Raw genomic sequence first — 19,622 nt, forward strand, 5'->3', positions numbered from 1 at the left:
GACAGGTGTCAACACTCCTGTCAACATTCTCTGCAGCAAGGCGAGAGCATTTTGCATTTACAATGTCCCCGACAGTGGAGAAAATTATCTTACTTGAGTTGCAACAGTGTTTTTTGGAGGACTTTATTACCTGCTCTGCTATCCTGCCTTCAGACAGTGATATTGCTGGGTGATGGCGCCACAGATGTGCAGTCATGTTGGAAGTGTTTCCATTTGAGTAGGCTACACGTGTGAAACAATGCTTGCAGACAGTAATATTTTTTGTTTACCGTTTTTTCTTCTTTGGCAGTATACTCAACGGCAAAACCGAAATGTCTCCAAGACCACAGATTTGAAAGATACCGGTGCTTCCTCTTACTGTAGCCTCACTTCATCGCTGCTCGCCATGTAAAGTGTGGAATGATGGATCAGCGCCCCCTTACTTTAGAGCATAGTGATTGAATATTTACTCGCGGGGAATAGTTTCCTCATCTCAGCTCATAGACAGGCACATACAAACAGTCAATTCGGAGAGAAATAAAACACAATAATTTCAGATTATTTTGACTACAAAAACACTTTTGCATCCCACACAATATCAGTTTATCAGGCATATGCTTGCGGTCTTTAGTTCCCTTTCAAGGGAACTTCGAACTGCATCCTCTAGGGGTTGCTATGGGGAACACCTCATTTTGACCAGTGTCTGAAGCATACATGAAAAAACGCCAACGAGTTGGCTGGCGACAGCCCCTGACATTACTACCGGCGTGATTTTGGATAAAAAGGTGCCAGGAAAACACTCCTGGGAGCGTAGGTATACTGTTTCCCCCATAGTTCAAAGTTCCCTTGAAAGGGAACGTCTCAGGTTAAGAATGTAACAATGGTTTCCTGAGTAGGGACCAAGACACTGCGTCCTCTAGCACCCTGCCATGCTTCGGACGCATGTTTCAGACGACGAAGTGAATGACGTGTTCTCCCGGCACCTATTTATCCATAGTCACGCCAGTAGTGACATCAGGAGCTGTCGCCGGCCAAATCGTTGGTGTTTTTTCAATGTATGCTTCAGACATGGGTCACGACGAGGTGTTCCCTATAGTGACCCCTAGAGGACGCAGTGTCTCGTTCCCTACTCAGGGAACCATGGTTACATTCGTAACCTGAGATGTTTTATAGCAACCGGAATATGTCAGACTATGGCAATTAATCATGTGCATGTAAACATGGTCACTGACAAACATTACACAAACCTAAACAAGTATAACAAGCATCAAACCAAAGCAAGAAATCTCATTATCCACCTTAACTTCATTAAAACAGACAATGCACTCACAGAACACATGAGTTAGCGAATGTTACTTTTGTCCAGTTGTTCCACTTGAGTTAACACTTGTGAATGGATAACCTCTGCCTAAAGGCAGTTCAAGACAGAGAGCCATAATAAAGAGAATGAATTCAAGGAATCCAAGAAGGCGACAATTTAATCAAAAACTAAAAAAGAGGAAATACCCTTGCATACAATTTCACTGCTAGCCATGAGTATAATCATGATTTTATAGGATGACAAAATTTACAATACAAATTTGGCTGCAGGGCAAAAGCAGATAATGCTTTGCATATGATTTTTAGGAATTTTTTCACTACTGGGAACAATGCAAGGCATTCAGTCCGTAATGAAAACATCAACTGTCACTGCCAGTGACCATTTCACCTGGAAAGACCTGGAATTGATCAAATGAATTATGATTACACTTAGCTATTCGATTTGTCATATTTGTGACACATGCGGGTGACCAAGGTGCAACATGAATTTACAAGCCCGAACCAGTCTGTCAGCATGCCTGTAAATGTGTGTGTGGTGTGTGAGGAATCTCAAGAACATGCTAAAAGTTTATGAAATATTATAATGTAATATTTTTTTAGGTACCTACTTTTTAACTACAGGAGCAGCATCAAATGTTTTGATGAACATCACAATATGGTGATGACCTTGTCTAGACTAATAATATAATATAACAATAAAAGTTCTCACCTGTACATGTCAATCCACCGTGAAAGATATACGAGCAACACACATCGCACCAAGCGTACGTCGCGTCCTCACAAAACGTGTGTCCTTCTCCTTTCTCCTCTTTCACGCGGGGGTCGAATATCGTCCTCACATCCGGGGGTTTGAAGCCCCTCTTTCTAGACCGCTGTGCGGCTGCCCCGTTCTCTGCCACCTTCAGTAGCGCGTCGCTTTGCGCGGGGTTTGGAAAGACTCGAGGCCTCTGGGGAGACGGAGCTCTCCTCACCGCCTTCACCATGGCATTTCGCATTCTGGATTTGGCTTTCGGCGAATTCTTCTCCATCAGCTCAGCTTCTTCTAACCAAAGAGTGGGTAATCGGTTCAGTTGAGGCAGGGCTAGCGGTGACCCGACGGCGCAGAAGCGCGGTGGCGAGTACTTCCTATTGTGCTGCATCATGACTGCGCTTCCGAGTGCCGGAGGAAACACACAAACATCTGTAGATCCAAGAAGACTGTTCGTAGATATTTGTGATGAGACAGGTCTCAGGCTTCGAGAGAATTTCACCGAGGTGTCTGCGGATGTGTTGCGCTCAAGCAGGTAAGACAGGTGCACAGAGCGCGTCTCGTGTTTCACCTGAGCAGAGCTGTGCGCAAGATGCGGGAGCGCGCACGGTCTCTGGTTATTAGATCAAATCAATTTCCAGAAGCAGGGTTGTTACAGTTAACAAAAACTCTATATATAGATATATATAAACAATAATATAAACTATAATAAAATAAACGTTAACTTTATATGAACATTCTTTATATATATATATATATATATATATATATATATATATATATATATATATATATATATATATAAACTTTATTAAAAAAAGTTTCATTTGCCCTAAATTAATAATAAAAAAGGACATACAAAAAAAGACAAACACTAAATTACTCAATATATATATATATATATATATATATATATATATATATATATATATATATATATATATATATATATATACACACACATATACATATATATATACACACATATACATATATACACATATACATATATACACATATACATATATATATATATATATATATATATATATATATATATATATATATATATATATATATATTTACATATATATACAAACAAATATAAAAAATATTAGTACAAACTATAATAACTGACTAGAAGCCTTTGGTTTAGTGGTTAAACAACGATCAAATCTAAAATTATTCAATCAAGTATAATCAACGAAATGTTTATTAGAAAAGTGGGTCCAAATACTTACTAGTAAAAAAAAAAAAAGAGACAAATTTACAAAATTTCAGTTTTTTTAATATTCTAACATTGAAAAAAAAAAAAAAAATTTCATTATTAAGAAATGTTATATTCTCTTAATCACTTTAATGTTCAAGGATACCAAAATAAATATGTTAATTTCAAAACAAGTACAGTTTTAACATAAGGGCAAATAACAATAAGCATTTGGATGCTACATTAAATTACAAAAATAGTGGCGTTAAACATGTAAACATGCATAACGCTGGTTTTCAAAGCACGTTTTGAGGCATCATCCGTATGGTAAGTCCTCTTTTTTATTCTCTTGAATGCTATGAGGATGTAATGTGAACAAAAACACGTCATCCTAGCTGGTTCACCGAACAAAACCACTTTTTCAGGTTTATAAAGTGCCTGTGCTCTTGAGAAAGCTGTTGTAATGTAAGGAGAGAATATCATCTGCTCATTCATCTGCGCTCTCCTCTTTGGATTCATCATCAACTTCTCCCTGTGAAGGGAAACAAATGTTTCAATGTGTTATTAGGCCAAATGTCATTGTTGTGAATAAGTGTGTTGTCACTGTGACTCTTACATTGCCTACATCCATGTTTCTGTTTATCCACGTGGAGTATTTTTCCTGTAGGTACCGGGCACCTAAGCCCATCACGTAGGTCACTGGATGATAATGGATGCCAACAAGTTGACTGGTGGCTTCACAGACCAGAGCCACATTGATTTTCTTGTCTTTCTGTTCTGGAGGCACGTCTGGAGAGACACTTCCACAGAAAGCTTCTATCACTTTCATGAAGAAGCCGTATGAGAGCGAGGACTGCAGGGTTTGAAGTAAGACCTTGTCTGCCTTAATCTGCCGGAGAGGTTCAGAGACGTTTGTATTATTGTTTGTGAACTAGAAACTAGAAACGGTGTCTGCAGAGACACCTGGTGGTCATCACCAGCGCTCAATTCACTGACCTTTTCATTCAGTTCATCACCTTGATCTCGAAGGAGCTCAGCCAGCTTTCTCGCAAGATCTGCCGAGAGAACAGAAATGAGCCGTTCAGATAGACCCTAAACACATCTTAATGTAGGGACTCAGTGACAGCTAATACATCTGAATCTGAGCGTGAAATCAAATGGGAAGAATGAGCTGTTACCAGACTCCTCGTCTTCTGGACCGTCCGCTTCTAGTCCACAGGGAGTGAAGTGCACCGAATCTGAGATCTCTGTGAGCTCACCGACCATGTTCTCCATCTTCTCTGCTTTCCCTTTGCCTGAAACTGACGGAAGCAAACCAGACAATCTCACTTCCTCAATAGGGAATGTTTTAAAAAACACTTTAAGATTAAGATTAATATTTCACACTTACTGACAAATGTTGCTGGCTCTTGTATACGTACATCATCCGTCTGTGGTTTAATACACTTTAAGAGAGACAACAGTCTCTTCTTGCTTTTATTTTTCTTTGGTTTGCCGTGTACTTCTGGCAGCTGTGGTGAAGATGGGACGTCCTGCGGCAGACGGGTGTCTGTGGGTCGTCTCTTGCGGGTGTATGCCATCAGGAGTTTGAACTCCAGACTGTCCGCCGCAGGCGTCTGGACGTCACTGTAACTGTGCTGCTGATCCCTGCTCAGATATGCAAACACTTCATCAAAACATTTGGTTTGTGCAACTTAAACCGTATAAGTGCATTCAGTATGTCTTTCATTTACTAAACTGAATTAATAATTGTAATACACCAATACATAATACATCAAATAGATTTTTTTAGGCTACTTATGACTTCAGGATGTCTTCAGCTTATATGAATCACTGACTGTACATCATTTTACACAGTTTTTAAATTCCTATACATTTATTTGCGTGTAGAACTTTTTAATGAGAAAAATTAAGAAGAACATTAGAATATTATAAGGATATTCAGTGCATCAATTAAAAAACAAATAACATTTATATAAAATTATATATACAAAATTGTATATAAAATGTTATTTGTTTTTTAAATGATGCACTGAATATATATTTGAGATTATTTTGGAAAAATGTTCCATTAATTAATGTGGCGCATTTTTCCAAATAATCTCATGTATGTATGTGTGTATATATATATATATATATATATATATATATATATTATTAGATGCACAATGTAAACTTAAATTTTTTTTAAAATAAAGTTGAAGTACTAATGTATAATATTTATAAAATATAAGACAAAAGCACATTACCAAATTACTAATTCAACTATTATAAAAATGTAAAAAAATAATAACAACAAATTCTAAATATTAATAAATACTATAATGGTAAAGAAATAATACTAAGGCCTACCTTCAGTGTGAACTCAGATAAATTGGGACACTTATATTTGATGTACACATATATTTTCAATTACGCTTAATTGTAATCAACCACGAGTTTAATAGAGCTATATAAAGTTAACTTAAAATGACCTTTATACACATAATTCAAATTTAAGTGTTGTTTAAAGCAGTATTTCTTTAATTTGCCAAATTAAATGCCCTTACAATCGAAGTCTCGATCTTAAACGTATTATCAACATTTCTTAATTTTAGTTTACCATACGTTTTACGTAATTTTACAGTAAAGTGGTTTAATCCGTAGTTCACGAAAGATGCACATTAGTTAATTCTACAGTATGTGCTCGATGTCACTTTGTAACACGAGTGAATGAGTCCGGGCATGTCCACCATCAGCCCTCATTAGTTTCTTTTTTCTTCAGTCTGCGACATTTCCATAAGTTTAAACATAAATAACACGCACGACTCGAGAGGTTTTGAAAGTTCTCTGCGTATTTCTACGGAGGAACACGCCTATCCGAAGCCTATCCGAAGTCACGGAAGTGTCAAACAAACAGAAAGAAAACGATACGACAGTCCGAGACGGTCCGTATTACATTTATCTCTTGGTTAATAAATATAATGAAAGTTGAAACACTTACATGACTCTGTGTTGTGTCCGATGTGACCCGGACAGAGCAGACCGAAGTTTTAAGACTTGTGGGCGGGGCCAAACTGGCGCGTCATTACCATAGACGAGACGCGGAGTTGTTGATTCAACAAAAACTACATTCACCACAATGAGTCATTGACTTTCGACTGATATCAAAAGATAACGCAGCTACGACTGCAGTGTCCTGATTTATATGAGCGGTTTCTGTTTGGTAATGTTAGTAGCACAGGTCATGGCCCGTCTATAACTTTATTTGACCCTCCAACATTAGCACTCACTAATCTAATTCGTATCTTAAAAAATAAAAATCTAACTAGCTTTCTAACCTTTTTGTTTTCTTTTCTTTTATTATACAATTAATAAAAGAAGAGAAAAAAGACATCTAACACTAGCTTGCTCTATTCTTTTTATATTCTATACGTTTTCTTTTTATTTATTATATTATTTAAAAGCCCTTGTTATGTGTACTGTGTTAAGCTAACTGAGTCTTTTCGTAGCATTTGTGTATCATTGCCCTTTTGTTGTTTTTGATTGCTTCCATTTCCCTCATTTGGATAAAATGCATCTGCTAAATGACTAAATATAAACGTTATCTATAAAAACTATACCTGCAAAGAAAATGTCCAAGTAAGGAAACACTGCGTGTTATTTAAAGTATTTTAACTTCTCTAGCTGTAACTTCAGTGTTTTCTATGACTGTCCAGTAAACACACAACACTGGTGCTTTCCATCTGACTGGCTTTAATGAGAAACATTCCCAGTTTTGAGATCGTGCACATCATATCAGTCACATCTACTCACCCACTGACCTCATACACACCTGAAATAGATATTTAGAAATGTGAAAACTAAAACATTCAAGTTGTCCCATTAAAAAAAAAAAAAAATACAACCACTGAACAATTTAATGTTTTTCATATAACTTAAAATGACAAAAAGAAATAATGCCATTTCGTTAACATAATCATCGAGGGGTAGAAACATCCAGAGAGGTAACGAAAATTTCCATGCACAATAATGCTTTAAAATTATCTCTCGTATGTAAATGGATCTCACGAAGGCTCAGCGTGATCCGCTTCTCATGCAGACACATCGCTGGGCATTTCCCCGTCATGAGTGATTGGACACGGACTGAGTATATGTTCAAAATACCAGGATTAACTCTCAGCAGCGTTCATTTTTTTTTTTTTTTTTGTCATTCTTCTGTCAAACGCTACCTTATGATCAGCAACTTGGCATTTCAGAAACCAGTCAGCTGCCATCAATTGGAAAAACACATCCGGTTCCTTTGCTCGTCTTGAAACATTAATGTAATGTAACATTAAAATAGATAAATGCACAAATGTCATCCATTCATATTGCATTGAATATGGCTCAGACCTTCTCTCGTCGTTTTAAAGTATTTTCACAATCACGCCACTGGTACGGCACACAAACAAAACGTGAAAAGCCTGTAGTTTGGGTTTAAGAGCTCAGAAATGATTGTGTCTCTGAAGAAGATCCCGCTTTAATCGAACTCTTTTCGGTATCTTCTTCTTCTGTGTGTCTTCGGCACACAACGTGATGCATGAAAGCTTCAATCTCTGGCATCTTTCGTTTCTAAAACTAGCTTGTGATGCAAAATAAAAACCCAATGCATCTTTGAATAAATAGTTAGAATAAATAAGAGCAATAAATAAATGCTGAAACCCCACAGCGACATTAGTGGAAAAACAACAGCTAGACACGATCCCGAGGACTCTCTTAGCCCGGGGCGCTCTCGATTCTCCTCCCTCTTTGTCATTCTTCTCTTACGCGCTCCCGTTCTGTCTCAGCGAGTGCGAGCGGACGCTCGGAGGAGTGCCGACAGCCACTTTCTGTGGGGAAAAATCTTCTTGACTCTGACTCATGAGCGTGTTCATACAGCCGTCTCCAGATCCTCGTGCGCCGCCGGCTCCTCCACCGGCTGCTTCTCCATGAGTAATGCCAACTCGGGGTTCCCAGCATCTAGGGCACAATCCTTGGGAGTTTTTCCCTGAAAAGGACAATGTGACATGAATCTGACTACTGAATTACGGTCACCATATTTGAAACAAAGAGGAAACAAGCAGATTCTCACGAGGAAGTTAGTTTTGCTGAGGGAAGCCCCAGCCTCCAGCAAACGTCTGCACACCTCCACATGCTGCCGAGACGCGGCTTTGTGCAATGCAGTGTCGCCTCTGAAAAGGAAATGAAGACAAATGAAATGCCAGCTTACTGTACATCACTGACAGGCAAATAAGTGCATCAAATCGGCGCTACATACGTGTCTCTGTCAGTTAAATCCAACATCAGCTTTGACCCTGAAAGAAACCGAGTTTTGATATCAAAGTCAGTGTCAATAAGTGAAACTTGTACATAGTATATAGTTTTGTAAAATAGTATATTAGTATAATAATATTAGTATTAATATTTCGTATTTTATTGAATAATTTATTTTAGAAATTATATATATACATACCATTTTATAAAAAATAACATGTAAGCATTTAAAAACGTAAAAATATTTTGCATGTTTGCATATAATATAGAAATTATTAAAATACATATTTTTTCATTTCTGAAGTATTTGGTAATTTAAGGCATTAAAAATGTAATGTGACATTCAGAAGCATTTGAAAAAAAAAAAAAAAAAAAAAACTTTACATATATGCATATAAAAATTATTATTATTAAAATCTATTTTATTTTATGCACCAAAAAGTATATGGACATCTAAGAAATTTAAACATTTATATTGACATTTTAAAAAGTAAATACTCTATACAAAATATTTTTGCATACTGTATACACACACACACACACACACACACATATATATATAGAAACAGTTATTTACTCTAAACTGCTTTTGGTTTTGGTTAGACATGGGATTGTTCTGTAACTCACACACAAAAACTTCCCTTCTACGCCAGCTGAGCATGTGACAAAGAAACGTTGGACTTTTTTTACGTACACAAATGAGTGTGTATGCCTGAGGGCTCGTCTCTCACTCACCGTGCTCTAGAATAAAACTCACGATCTCTGTGTGTCCGTGTTGGGCGGCCAGGTGCAGAGCGTTGCAGCCCATAGCGTCCCGCACCAACAGACTGACCCCGCTGGTGCAGGAGCCCGACACCTGTAAGACCCGGGACCCGAACCCGTTCAAGAGTCAGGATGAGTGACGATGCATGGGTATTTAATCAGAAAACTAGTTATGCAAATGCTTGTGCTCTACCGTGTTGAGTCACCTCTCAAAACCTCTTCCACTTTCAATTCATAAAACAAGGAAATGTCAAAATCTTACCACCTCCACGTCTCCGCTATCAGCAGCTGACAGGAGAGCTGGAAAAAGGTTGAGAAATTTTTCAAAACGATGAGTAAAGGTCATGCATAGTATAGCAAGCATCCTAGGAAATGCATGACATGCATGTGGGATTTTTCTGGTTTCTGGTGATGACTTTTCATTGTGAGAAGTGATCACATGACTTCTGGCAGGATACATCAACTTTTAAAGAAAACCTGCTCCATTTCTTAACAGTTTCCTATTTGTGTTTGTACATACTGATAAAAAAAAAAGTAGTAGTCTGAATGCACTGTAAGACGCTTTGGATAAAATTGTCTGCTAAATGCATAAATGTAAGTATTAATGTACCTTGTTCGTCTGTTGTCAGGGATGCCCTGTAATTAAAAAACAAGAGCAAAAATAAAAAGTTTTATTATGCAATTACACAGCGCAAAGAGGTATAAAACTATCAGGAATGAACAAAAAAAAAAAACAAGGTATTGATGAATCTCACCCAGAACTGGGCTCCACCACCACATCTGGCATCCCAGGGACCTGGCTCACCGCTGGAGCCTCGTGGTCCAGGATGAAAACCTCCTCCTGGCATATTTCGGTCACGAAGTGCAGGTGCTCCTGTTTGTACACGCATATTATACAGCTTCCTGATAACTTTTTCATTTTTAAGCAAATTGTTTAGCAGTCATACCTGAGCCTTGTCTATGCGATACAAGCGGTCAGCTGATGTAGCTGGAAACAGAATAAACATGCCACTGGTTAAACTATCCAGAAGCAGAGCAGGTCTCATCTTACAGTACACATGAAGAGGCTCACAGTCTAAGAAGCTCCAGTTTGGTGAAAGTCTGTGTGCTGAACTGGGCCGCGGCAGACCTGCGCTCTCATCCTGACAAAACACAGCAAAAACAAGTCAAGTTTACATTGTGCATATGCATTTTATTTTCAGTTTGAATCACCTGGAGACACACAATACATGGGGTATAATTTATTTATATATCGCTATTTTGTTGGCCACAGCAGAAGACTACTTCATTAAACACTATGCTCTAATTTATTAAAAGTATTACATATTTACTACATTCTAATTTTAATGTGGTTAAATTTTAGTTGGTACTAAATTACCATATATAAATTCTGATTTGAATTTGAATTTTTTTATAATTACAAAATTTATATTTAAAATTCTGATTATTAATCTCTTTATTAACTTATTATTACACAATTAATAGACGAAAACTCTGGCATGAATATTTAAGATTTATTAGATCTATGATGTTATCATTACATTATTGATTTTAAATTCTGATATTAATATTTTAATGTATTTTTTTTAATTAAATTATCATTACAAAATTAAAATATCAAAATTCTGGTGTGAATATTTTTAATAAAATATTTTTTTTTATTAAGTTATCATTACAGAATTAATAGACTTAAATTCTGGCATGAATAGTTTTGATTTTCATATTTATGATGTTATCATTACAGTATTAATTGATTTAAATTCGTATTGATTTAAATATTTTATATATATATATATATATATATATATATATATATATATATATATTTTTTTTTTTTTTTTTTTTTTTATTATTATTATTAAATTATTACAAAATTAAAAGAAATACAATTCTGATGAGAATATTAAATATATATTTCTATTAGTTTATAACAAAATTATTATATTGTAATATTAATATTTATTTTTATTATTTATTTATTTTATATTTTATTTTATTTTATATTTATTTTTTTATTTATTTTTTATTATTATTTATTGAGACATAATTATTTTTTTTAATAATAAATATAATTAATCTCTTACCTGGTAGTGTACTCTGTGACCACTGGAGGGCGCCTGATGCAAATCCTGCCAACAAGAGACAAATGTGTGAGAAGTACACGAACTTATACCATGATTTAAAAACACGTTACATTTGAGGTTAAATGTTGATGTTTAAATGAAGTAACTGTATTGATTCAGTGCTCAATGAAATCAGTCTGACAGGAGCATCATGGGAAGTGCTCACCTCCTGCAGTCTGTCAATGAACAGGCGACAGGTTTCCAGGTCACAGTCTCCTCTCACCACCACGATGCCAACAGGAGTAGCTGACCAAGCACACACACACACACACACAGTCATATATTCTCCCCTCTGTATTATGCTATGTGAACTGAACTGTGGGAAACGTCAGGAACTTACAGATGTCACGCAGACGCTCCTTGTCCAGCTGCATGCTCTCGTACTCCTGCAGGACGATGCGGTTCACGCGCAGACGCAGACGCTCAGGCACGGCATGAGGGCTGTGATACACAGACGACAAATGAGAACTGACGCCACATTCATGAAATATCCAATCAACAAAGGTGGAGGTGGAACAGACATCTTCTCAGTTTAATCTTCTGCTTGCTGACAATGCTCACAGGAACTACGTGGAAACGATTTATGATCACGCTGATTCATAATCAAAAACTAATGAAAACAGAATGGTAATCTCAGACGATGAGGAGCGCGTGAGGAAGAGTGAAAATGAGCTTCACAAAAAGACAGGTGAAGATCAGAAAGGACTATTAATGCAGAAAAATGCTTTTTGTGGCCGTTTGGTCGGTTTAGACCAAATCTGTCATCTTTATTCTAGTCAACATGATTGTCCCTTAAACGAATCATGACATATTTAAATGAATCTAATATTCAGTAGCAATATTCAGTAATTCTGTACTGTAATTGCAATTATTTTATAAAGCATTTAAAACACTTAAGTAGCTTTAAGGTTAATGATTAGCATTATTTTTCCGCTTATGTGGTCCATATAGTTAACGATGCTGGCATAGACAATAAATAAATAATTAATTAATTAATTAATACAAATAATATATTTTTTAAATCATTATTTTAATTCAAAATATTTACAAATATATCTAAAAATATAAAAATAAAAGTGTTACAGTCAAAATAAAGATTTTATATATATATATATATTAACTATACAGTCAAAATAAATAAATAATATATATAAATAAATAATATATATAAATATATATATATATATATATATATATATATATATATATATATATATATATATATATATATATATATATATTATTTATTTATTGGATTTATTATATATTAATTATACTAATATATATATATTAATTATACTAATATTACAATTAAATGTTTCAGTTTATTTAATTAAAATATATAAATATAAATTATATTGTATTTATCTTATATAAAATCTGATTATGAATACTTTATTGGTCTGATTTGTGTATCAGAAACGTGTATCAAGCCTGTAAACGGGGGCAGATTTGATTTCATGTTGACTGAGCTGAGTGAAAAACACAAAACACTCACAAGTGAGAGGCCTGGACTCACACAGATACACACACGCTCTGTCACACACCTGTGTGTGTGTGTGTGTGTGTGTGCTGGAGGGATGCTGAGAGATACCGTACTTACACAGAGAAGGAGTCGGGGGGAGCAGAGAGGCGGCGCAGGTCGGCTGCGCACACTTTCTGAATGCTGCGTCAGCGCAGCCACACAGGAACACAGCCAAGCCATCAGCACAGAGACAGAGAGAGAGAGAGAGAGAGAGAGAGAGAGAGAGAGAGAGACGGAGGCCGAGATGACAGACAAACGCATGAAGGGCAACCGGTAATTTAGGAGGAGAAAGAGAGATGGAGACAAAGAAAGAAAAAAGAAAAAAGAAAAAAACCCACTGAGAGCAGCACAGAGAGCAGAACCAGCACGTGTGGATTAGTGCTGTTACCAGAAGCACACGAGCCACACACACACGGTTAGATGGTTAGTTACACACTCTCATCTCTGTGTGTGTGTGTGTGTGTTTGAGAGGGAAAGACCCTCATTCTGAGATCAACTGTAAGTTATGTGCATTTTGTGTGTCTGGGTCTATTAACTCATTCAAAAAGCATTCAAAACATAATTTATACACATGAAAACTGCACACTTTATGATGAAAATGTGTTTCATTTTCTAATTAAACTGTATTTAGCTACTTTTATGGGGCATAAAACTAAATATGTGTGGTATATGCATGCATGTATGTATGTATGTATTATATATATATATATATATATATATATATATATATATATATATATATATATATATATATATATATATATACATACACACACACACACACACACACACACACACGCATACATACATATTGTACAGTATCAAAAATACCAATACTAATGTAATCTTTTAATGTTAAAGATTTCCATTGCAAATAAATGCTGTAGAATTTTTTATTCTACTTTTACAAAAATATTAAACTGCACAACTGTTAAAAAAATCTTACCAACTTCAAACTTTATATCTATTATTGCTTATTTAAACATATTGCATATTATTATTGATATATATATATATATATATTAGTGTTTTGTAGCCATTGGTGGAGTTTTATTTTTTTTTTGTGACAAGAAAACAATAGAAAAATAAATATGACTGACGTATGACCCCTGTAGACGCTCACGGCTGTCAAGGTCAGCAAGTCTTTTTAATATCAGACAAATTGACCTTGTAATGACAGGAGGAAAGTTGGTTCAAGCTGTCAAATATCATAAAAATGTTTTTTTTTTTTTTTTCAATGAAACCTTGTCTTAGAAGGCATGTCAACCCTCATCTTGGCTCGTGTATTTTGCAGCGGTGTATTTGAAGCACTCACTCGTTGAGCAGCGGCACAGACGTGCGTCTCTTGCTCTTCTGCACCATGTTGGCCTGGTTCCTCAGAGATATTCGGAGGGTGGAGGGTGCGAGGCGGCAGGGCTCTCCGTCCACCTGCACCGGCAGAGTCTTGCAGGTGGTGAGGACCACCTCTCTGCACTGATGCAGGCGCTCGCCGTGACCGCCCACCTGCAGCGCCGCCTTCAGGTGAAGACGGGAAGTGCATGCAAGTCATGAGCCCTACATTTCTTTCTCAGTCTCCCAGAAAGAGCTCAAACACTCACCAGTGAGGCCATGGTGAAGCCGATCACCTCGATGCAGCCGTCATCATGTCTCTGAGGCTCGAAAGCTCGGTGGTCGCCCGTGTTGCCCCACGGCATGGTCCCTGCACAGTACCTGCAGACACCGGGGCAATGAGGAGAACAAGACGACATGTTTCATTAAAGCTTGACTACAGAAAACACAAAACCCGCAGACAGTCAGGAAATACGCCATTTGTGTCCTCATAACTTACTACTGATCCTTTTGACATTATTTGAAAGATTCAACTGTGATTAACGTACAGTGCAAATCAGCATTGACTAAAAGCTTACATTGATTTTTAGTTTGCATGACCCTATTCATCACTATAATATTTTAAAGGGTTATATAATGTGAGAAAAACATCTCTGACTTTAAAAATGACTTCTTCAACTTCTTTTTTAACAAATTGCTAAATAAATATATATATTATATATAATTTTGTCTTATTATTATATGTTTGTATATTAGTGTTTTTAATATTAATACATTAATATTAATAATTTAGACATTATACATTTAATATTAATACATTAATAGGCTTTTTCAAATATGAATATATATATTTGTAAAAAACATTTAATATTAAGTAAAAAAAAAACATGAAATTAAAAAATAAATATTTTCAAGATATTTGGATGTGTCTTGAAAAATATTTCGTATCTTAAAAAAATATATTATTACAAATATATTTTAACATATTTAGACATTTTACAAAATTATGAATTTTTAAAAATACTTAAATTCTCTGTAATAAAAAAAAAAAAAAAAAAATATATATATATATATATATATATATATATATATATATATTATTAGTTTTTATAGTTTGCATGGAACCATTATATTTCAATGTTTCAGTAAAGTAAAAATAACAACTAATAAACAAATTTGTTATGTTTTTTTTTCCAGTTAGCATGACCTTATTGATAACGATTATATTTCAAATGGTAAAAAAAAAAAAGTAATTCTGTTAAAAAAATAAAATAAATATTTTTCAAATATTTTGTATATTTTATTTACATCCAGTTGTACAGTATGACCCGGTTCATCACTATTATTAAGAGGTATATATATATATATATATATATATATATAATTATTTTATCTTTATTATTTTGCAAAAATGCTCTATAAACTCTATAAACTCTATTATTCTATGACATTTCCCCTCATGGATAGTTTAAAACATAATTTGATCTTTCTGAAATCATATTTGAGGAAGTGACATCATGTAGGTCAGAAGTGTCTCTTACAGTCTTCATCAGTGCTTCATTATAGTCGCACTTATTATAATTGACCTTTTCAAGCTTAGCATTTCAACACTGTTATGACAAAAACATTACAGTAAGCATTTGTACAGAACTGTTTTTTCTTGGCACTGAGTACAACACTAATGTGTTTGTTAAAGTCCATTATTAGCTGTTTTGTGCTGACCTTTAACCCAGACACTTTTCCAATGTACCAAGCTTGACAGAAAAACATGTTTTGAAAGACAACCGACATATTTTTGTCACAGAATGTCTATGCAATTGCAAGTTGAAATGTATTGTCTGCGTAATGCATTTAAAGCTAAACTATATCTAAAATGATAATTTTGCTATCCTCATTAACATATTTAACATCCATCCACTTCAAGCAATATAATTACATTTTTAAATAGCAAATAATCAAACATTTAAATTAGTGTTAAATTTAGTTTTAAAACTAGACACATTCACATTTAAATTAAATTGCAATATTAGTTTACTAAATGACTAATCCAGGTTACATTATTAAATTCAATTTGCAGCAAATGTTACATATTGAAATTCAGAAAGTGTAAGTATTTTACTTTAAAATGATTAACTTCTTTTTTAAAAAATTGCTAAATAAATAAATATAATAATAAGACAAAATTATATATATATATATATATATATATATATATATATATATATATATATTAGGGGTGTAACGGTTCACAAAATTCACGGTTCGGTTCGATACGATACACTGATGTCACGGTTCGGTTCGGTTCGGTTCGGTTCGGTACGTTTTAGATACAGCAAAATGCAAAAACATCTCAACTTTTCAGAATGCCGCAAGCGCACCGCGGGTCATGTGTCAAGAACTAACCAATCAGCTTCATCCTTTCCCATAACAACGTTGAAAACTCAGCCAAGATGAAGGAACAGCTGATCATAGTTGTATATGGATTGCAATTTTGAAATAAATTTAGTAGCAGAGCTACTGCAAGCGATTTTTAGAGCTGCAAATCCATTTATCCTTTGCTGAAATTTCCGCGTCTCATGGAGAGAGCACGTCATTGTTGCTTAGCAAAGACAGACGCCTCATGAGCGCTTCTGCCCGAGCGCTTTGGAAAGGAGGAGAAAGACGCGCTTAGCGTTTTCCACGCGTTTTTAGGAGCGATATGTGAACGGACCCTAAGGCGCTCGCTCACTCAGCACGCGCTGAAGGCTCATTGCAAAATGTCCAATGCATTTAACAGACCAGAAATATAAGATCCTAAAATAACCAACAGGTCTGGTGTTTGGGTGCACTTTGGATTCCCTGTAAGCTATAATACTGGTGTCTAAATGCTGCAGGCATAGTTTGTTGCGTGCATGTTTCTCCTTTTTTTCGTCTTTTCCCAGATACTGACACAATAAGGTGATGTCGGCGTAAATGAGTTGACATGTTTCAAGTATTCACGCTGGTGTTTTTTTTTTTTTTAAAGCAATGAAGCAACCGCGCGAAGCCCTCACTATATAGGATTTTAGAAAGAATGCAGAGCACTAGTGTAGTGTGCAAACTTACCACAGTGTGGATTTCAGAAAGTGTGCAAAGACTTCACGTGCACACTTACCATAACATGGATTTACAAATAATGTTCTAAGGATGGGCTCTCATGTCACTCTGATCGAGCAGCTCATAGATGAAATCATGCATCTCAAACAATATGTTTGAGAGTCATCTTCTTTTTCTAGTCTGTTAAACGCATTGGCCATTTTGCAACGAGCCTTCAGCGCGTACTGAGTGAGCGAGCGCCTGCTGAGTCATAACATAACATAAACATAAGTTGGTGTTTTTTCTTCTTCGGGAGTGTCAGGGGCGTTGCCTGTTACGTCGTTTGGGTTATTGGGCTACCTTGTTGAACGCATATCATTATATTTCTCTTTTTTTTTTCCAAATATAATTAATTAGTCCAACGAACCGTTCGGTATGCATAATGCGTACCGCGTACCGAACCGAAAGCGTCGTACCGAACGGTTCAATACGAATACGCGTATCGTTACACCCCTAATATATATATATATATTTTGTATAGTAGTGTTTTTAATATTAATACATTAATATTAATAATTTATACATTATACATTTAATATTAATACATTAATAGGCTTTTTCAAATATTAATATATATTTGTAAAAAACATTTAATATTAATAAAAAGAAATAATAAAATTTATTAAATTATACAAATATGTAAAAAAATGTATATATATATATATATATATATATATATATATATATATATATATATATATATATATATATATATATAATTTATGATTAAAAAAGGATGCATGTTCCTGAGTTTTCCCCTTTATTTTTGCACAAACCTGGGAATATTCAAGAAGACGATGCACTGAAACTTCAGTTCCTGAATCTTGGGAGTGAGATCTGTACCGTCACACTGTCAATATAAAGAAGGAAATTAATTTTAGTTTAATTGAAAAAGAACATCAGGTGAACGATGGCTAAGTTAGCATAAGAGTAAAGGAACAACTGGAGTGGGCACTTCATGAGAGCTTCATACTCACCACCACCCTGACGTGCTTGGACAGATCCCTGGAGCTCCGCTGGAGGAAGTCAGAGAACGCCGCCTGAGGGGACACACACACACACACACACACTCAAACACACACTTACTCAGTCTGTCAGATAGACGGGAACTCTGCTTACCCCTGCATAGAACATCTTGTTACGGAAGCGACTGTTGAATTTCTCGGGATTGGCTTCTGTGAAGGAACACAACCACAAATGATTAAGACTCGGAGAAAGAACAGATACTTAAAGAGCTCAGCCAACAGGACCATTTTATTTAAGTCAAGAATTCATTTTGAAAATTTCATTTTTCTTGCTCTTTTAAACTAAGAGCTTTCAGTGTGCCACATATACTCTAAGTTTCATGGTTATGTCATCATATTAACATAACCCCGCCCACATTTAGACATCAACAGCTATTCAGTATTCAGCAGCTTGCCTTGGATGAACAATAATATGAACTACACCACAAATTACAAGACAATTTACATAAAAAAGGTTTGGTAATATGTTCATGCATTCCCTTGGAAAACAAAATATCTATTAAAAAAAAATCAATTTCAAACATATTGAAATGGCTGCATTTAAATAATAATCTGAAATCCTAATTAACAAAAATGCATCTTTTTATTTATAATACAATTAAAATGGACAAAATTAAAATATATTTAACATAATAAAATGATTATAACATTCAAATTGAAATTAAATCTTAATATTATTTGAATAAAAGGCAAATCCATGTTACATATTTTAATTCATATTTGAATTTTTCGTTTTGCAGCAAATGTTTTTTAATTTCATTTTTAGTTTAAATTTAAAATACAGATTCTTTCATTCAAAGGGTGGAAAAAGGTCAACAAAATTAAAATATTAAGTAAATTTTTAAAACACACACACACACACACTTATTTTTTATTACAGAAAATAAATGAAGACAAAAAATCTTTAGATATATTTAAAATATTAAGGCATAAAGACTAAACATTAAAATATTTTTTTAAACGTATTAAGATGCATTTTATAAAAAAAATCTCAAGATAAACAAAAAATATCATAGATAAAATCAAATTTTTTTTTGGAAATATTAAGAAATAAAAAAGATTTATATGTGTTTTATAAAACATTTAGATATTAAATATGAAAATACTTTTTTTAAACATTAAGACATTAAGAAATGTTAAATTAATATGTATTTTATATAAATATAAAAATATTTTTAAAATAAAAAAATATTTTTTAAAATATTTAGACGTCTTA

The 19,622-nt window shown here is 34.6% G+C and overlaps 2 protein-coding genes across 9 annotated transcripts in view; both read right to left on the bottom strand.

The window, feature by feature from the left end:
• Positions 1-3,388: 3,388 nt before the first annotated feature.
• Positions 3,389-6,384, bottom strand: LOC113047863 (uncharacterized). Its single transcript, XM_026209201.1, has 6 exons — positions 6,238-6,384; positions 4,645-4,901; positions 4,433-4,555; positions 4,251-4,309; positions 3,871-4,143; positions 3,389-3,786 (listed from the first exon to the last, which is right to left on the bottom strand). Coding segments are annotated over exons 1-6 (759 nt in total). The 5' UTR covers positions 6,240-6,384; the 3' UTR covers positions 3,389-3,741.
• Positions 6,385-6,969: 585 nt separating this feature from the next.
• LOC113047862 (diacylglycerol kinase iota-like) overlaps positions 6,970-19,622 on the bottom strand; it is a 41,485-nt gene continuing 28,832 nt past the window's right edge. For 6 of the 8 annotated variants that reach the window (XM_026209197.1, XM_026209198.1, XM_026209196.1 and 3 more), the window contains exons 16-33: positions 18,501-18,556; positions 18,359-18,421; positions 18,158-18,231; positions 14,537-14,648; positions 14,254-14,453; positions 13,017-13,079; positions 11,754-11,854; positions 11,580-11,659; positions 11,375-11,419; positions 10,363-10,432; positions 10,238-10,278; positions 10,046-10,164; positions 9,901-9,926; positions 9,553-9,590; positions 9,264-9,384; positions 8,533-8,569; positions 8,347-8,446; positions 6,970-8,262 (exon numbers count right to left, since the gene is read on the bottom strand). In XM_026209197.1, the coding sequence (XP_026064982.1) occupies positions 8,146-8,262; positions 8,347-8,446; positions 8,533-8,569; positions 9,264-9,384; positions 9,553-9,590; positions 9,901-9,926; positions 10,046-10,164; positions 10,238-10,278; positions 10,363-10,432; positions 11,375-11,419; positions 11,580-11,659; positions 11,754-11,854; positions 13,017-13,079; positions 14,254-14,453; positions 14,537-14,648; positions 18,158-18,231; positions 18,359-18,421; positions 18,501-18,556 (1,463 nt within the window). In that variant the 3' untranslated portion in view covers positions 6,970-8,145. The remainder of the gene's footprint in view (positions 8,263-8,346; positions 8,447-8,532; positions 8,570-9,263; positions 9,385-9,552; positions 9,591-9,900; positions 9,927-10,045; positions 10,165-10,237; positions 10,279-10,362; positions 10,433-11,374; positions 11,420-11,579; positions 11,660-11,753; positions 11,855-13,016; positions 13,080-14,253; positions 14,454-14,536; positions 14,649-18,157; positions 18,232-18,358; positions 18,422-18,500; positions 18,557-19,622) is intronic. The other 2 variants (XM_026209200.1, XM_026209199.1) reach the window with 1 other exon arrangement.

Source organism: Carassius auratus, chromosome 29 (genome assembly GCF_003368295.1).
Source record: "Carassius auratus strain Wakin chromosome 29, ASM336829v1, whole genome shotgun sequence".
Lineage (NCBI taxonomy): Eukaryota > Metazoa > Chordata > Actinopteri > Cypriniformes > Cyprinidae > Carassius > Carassius auratus.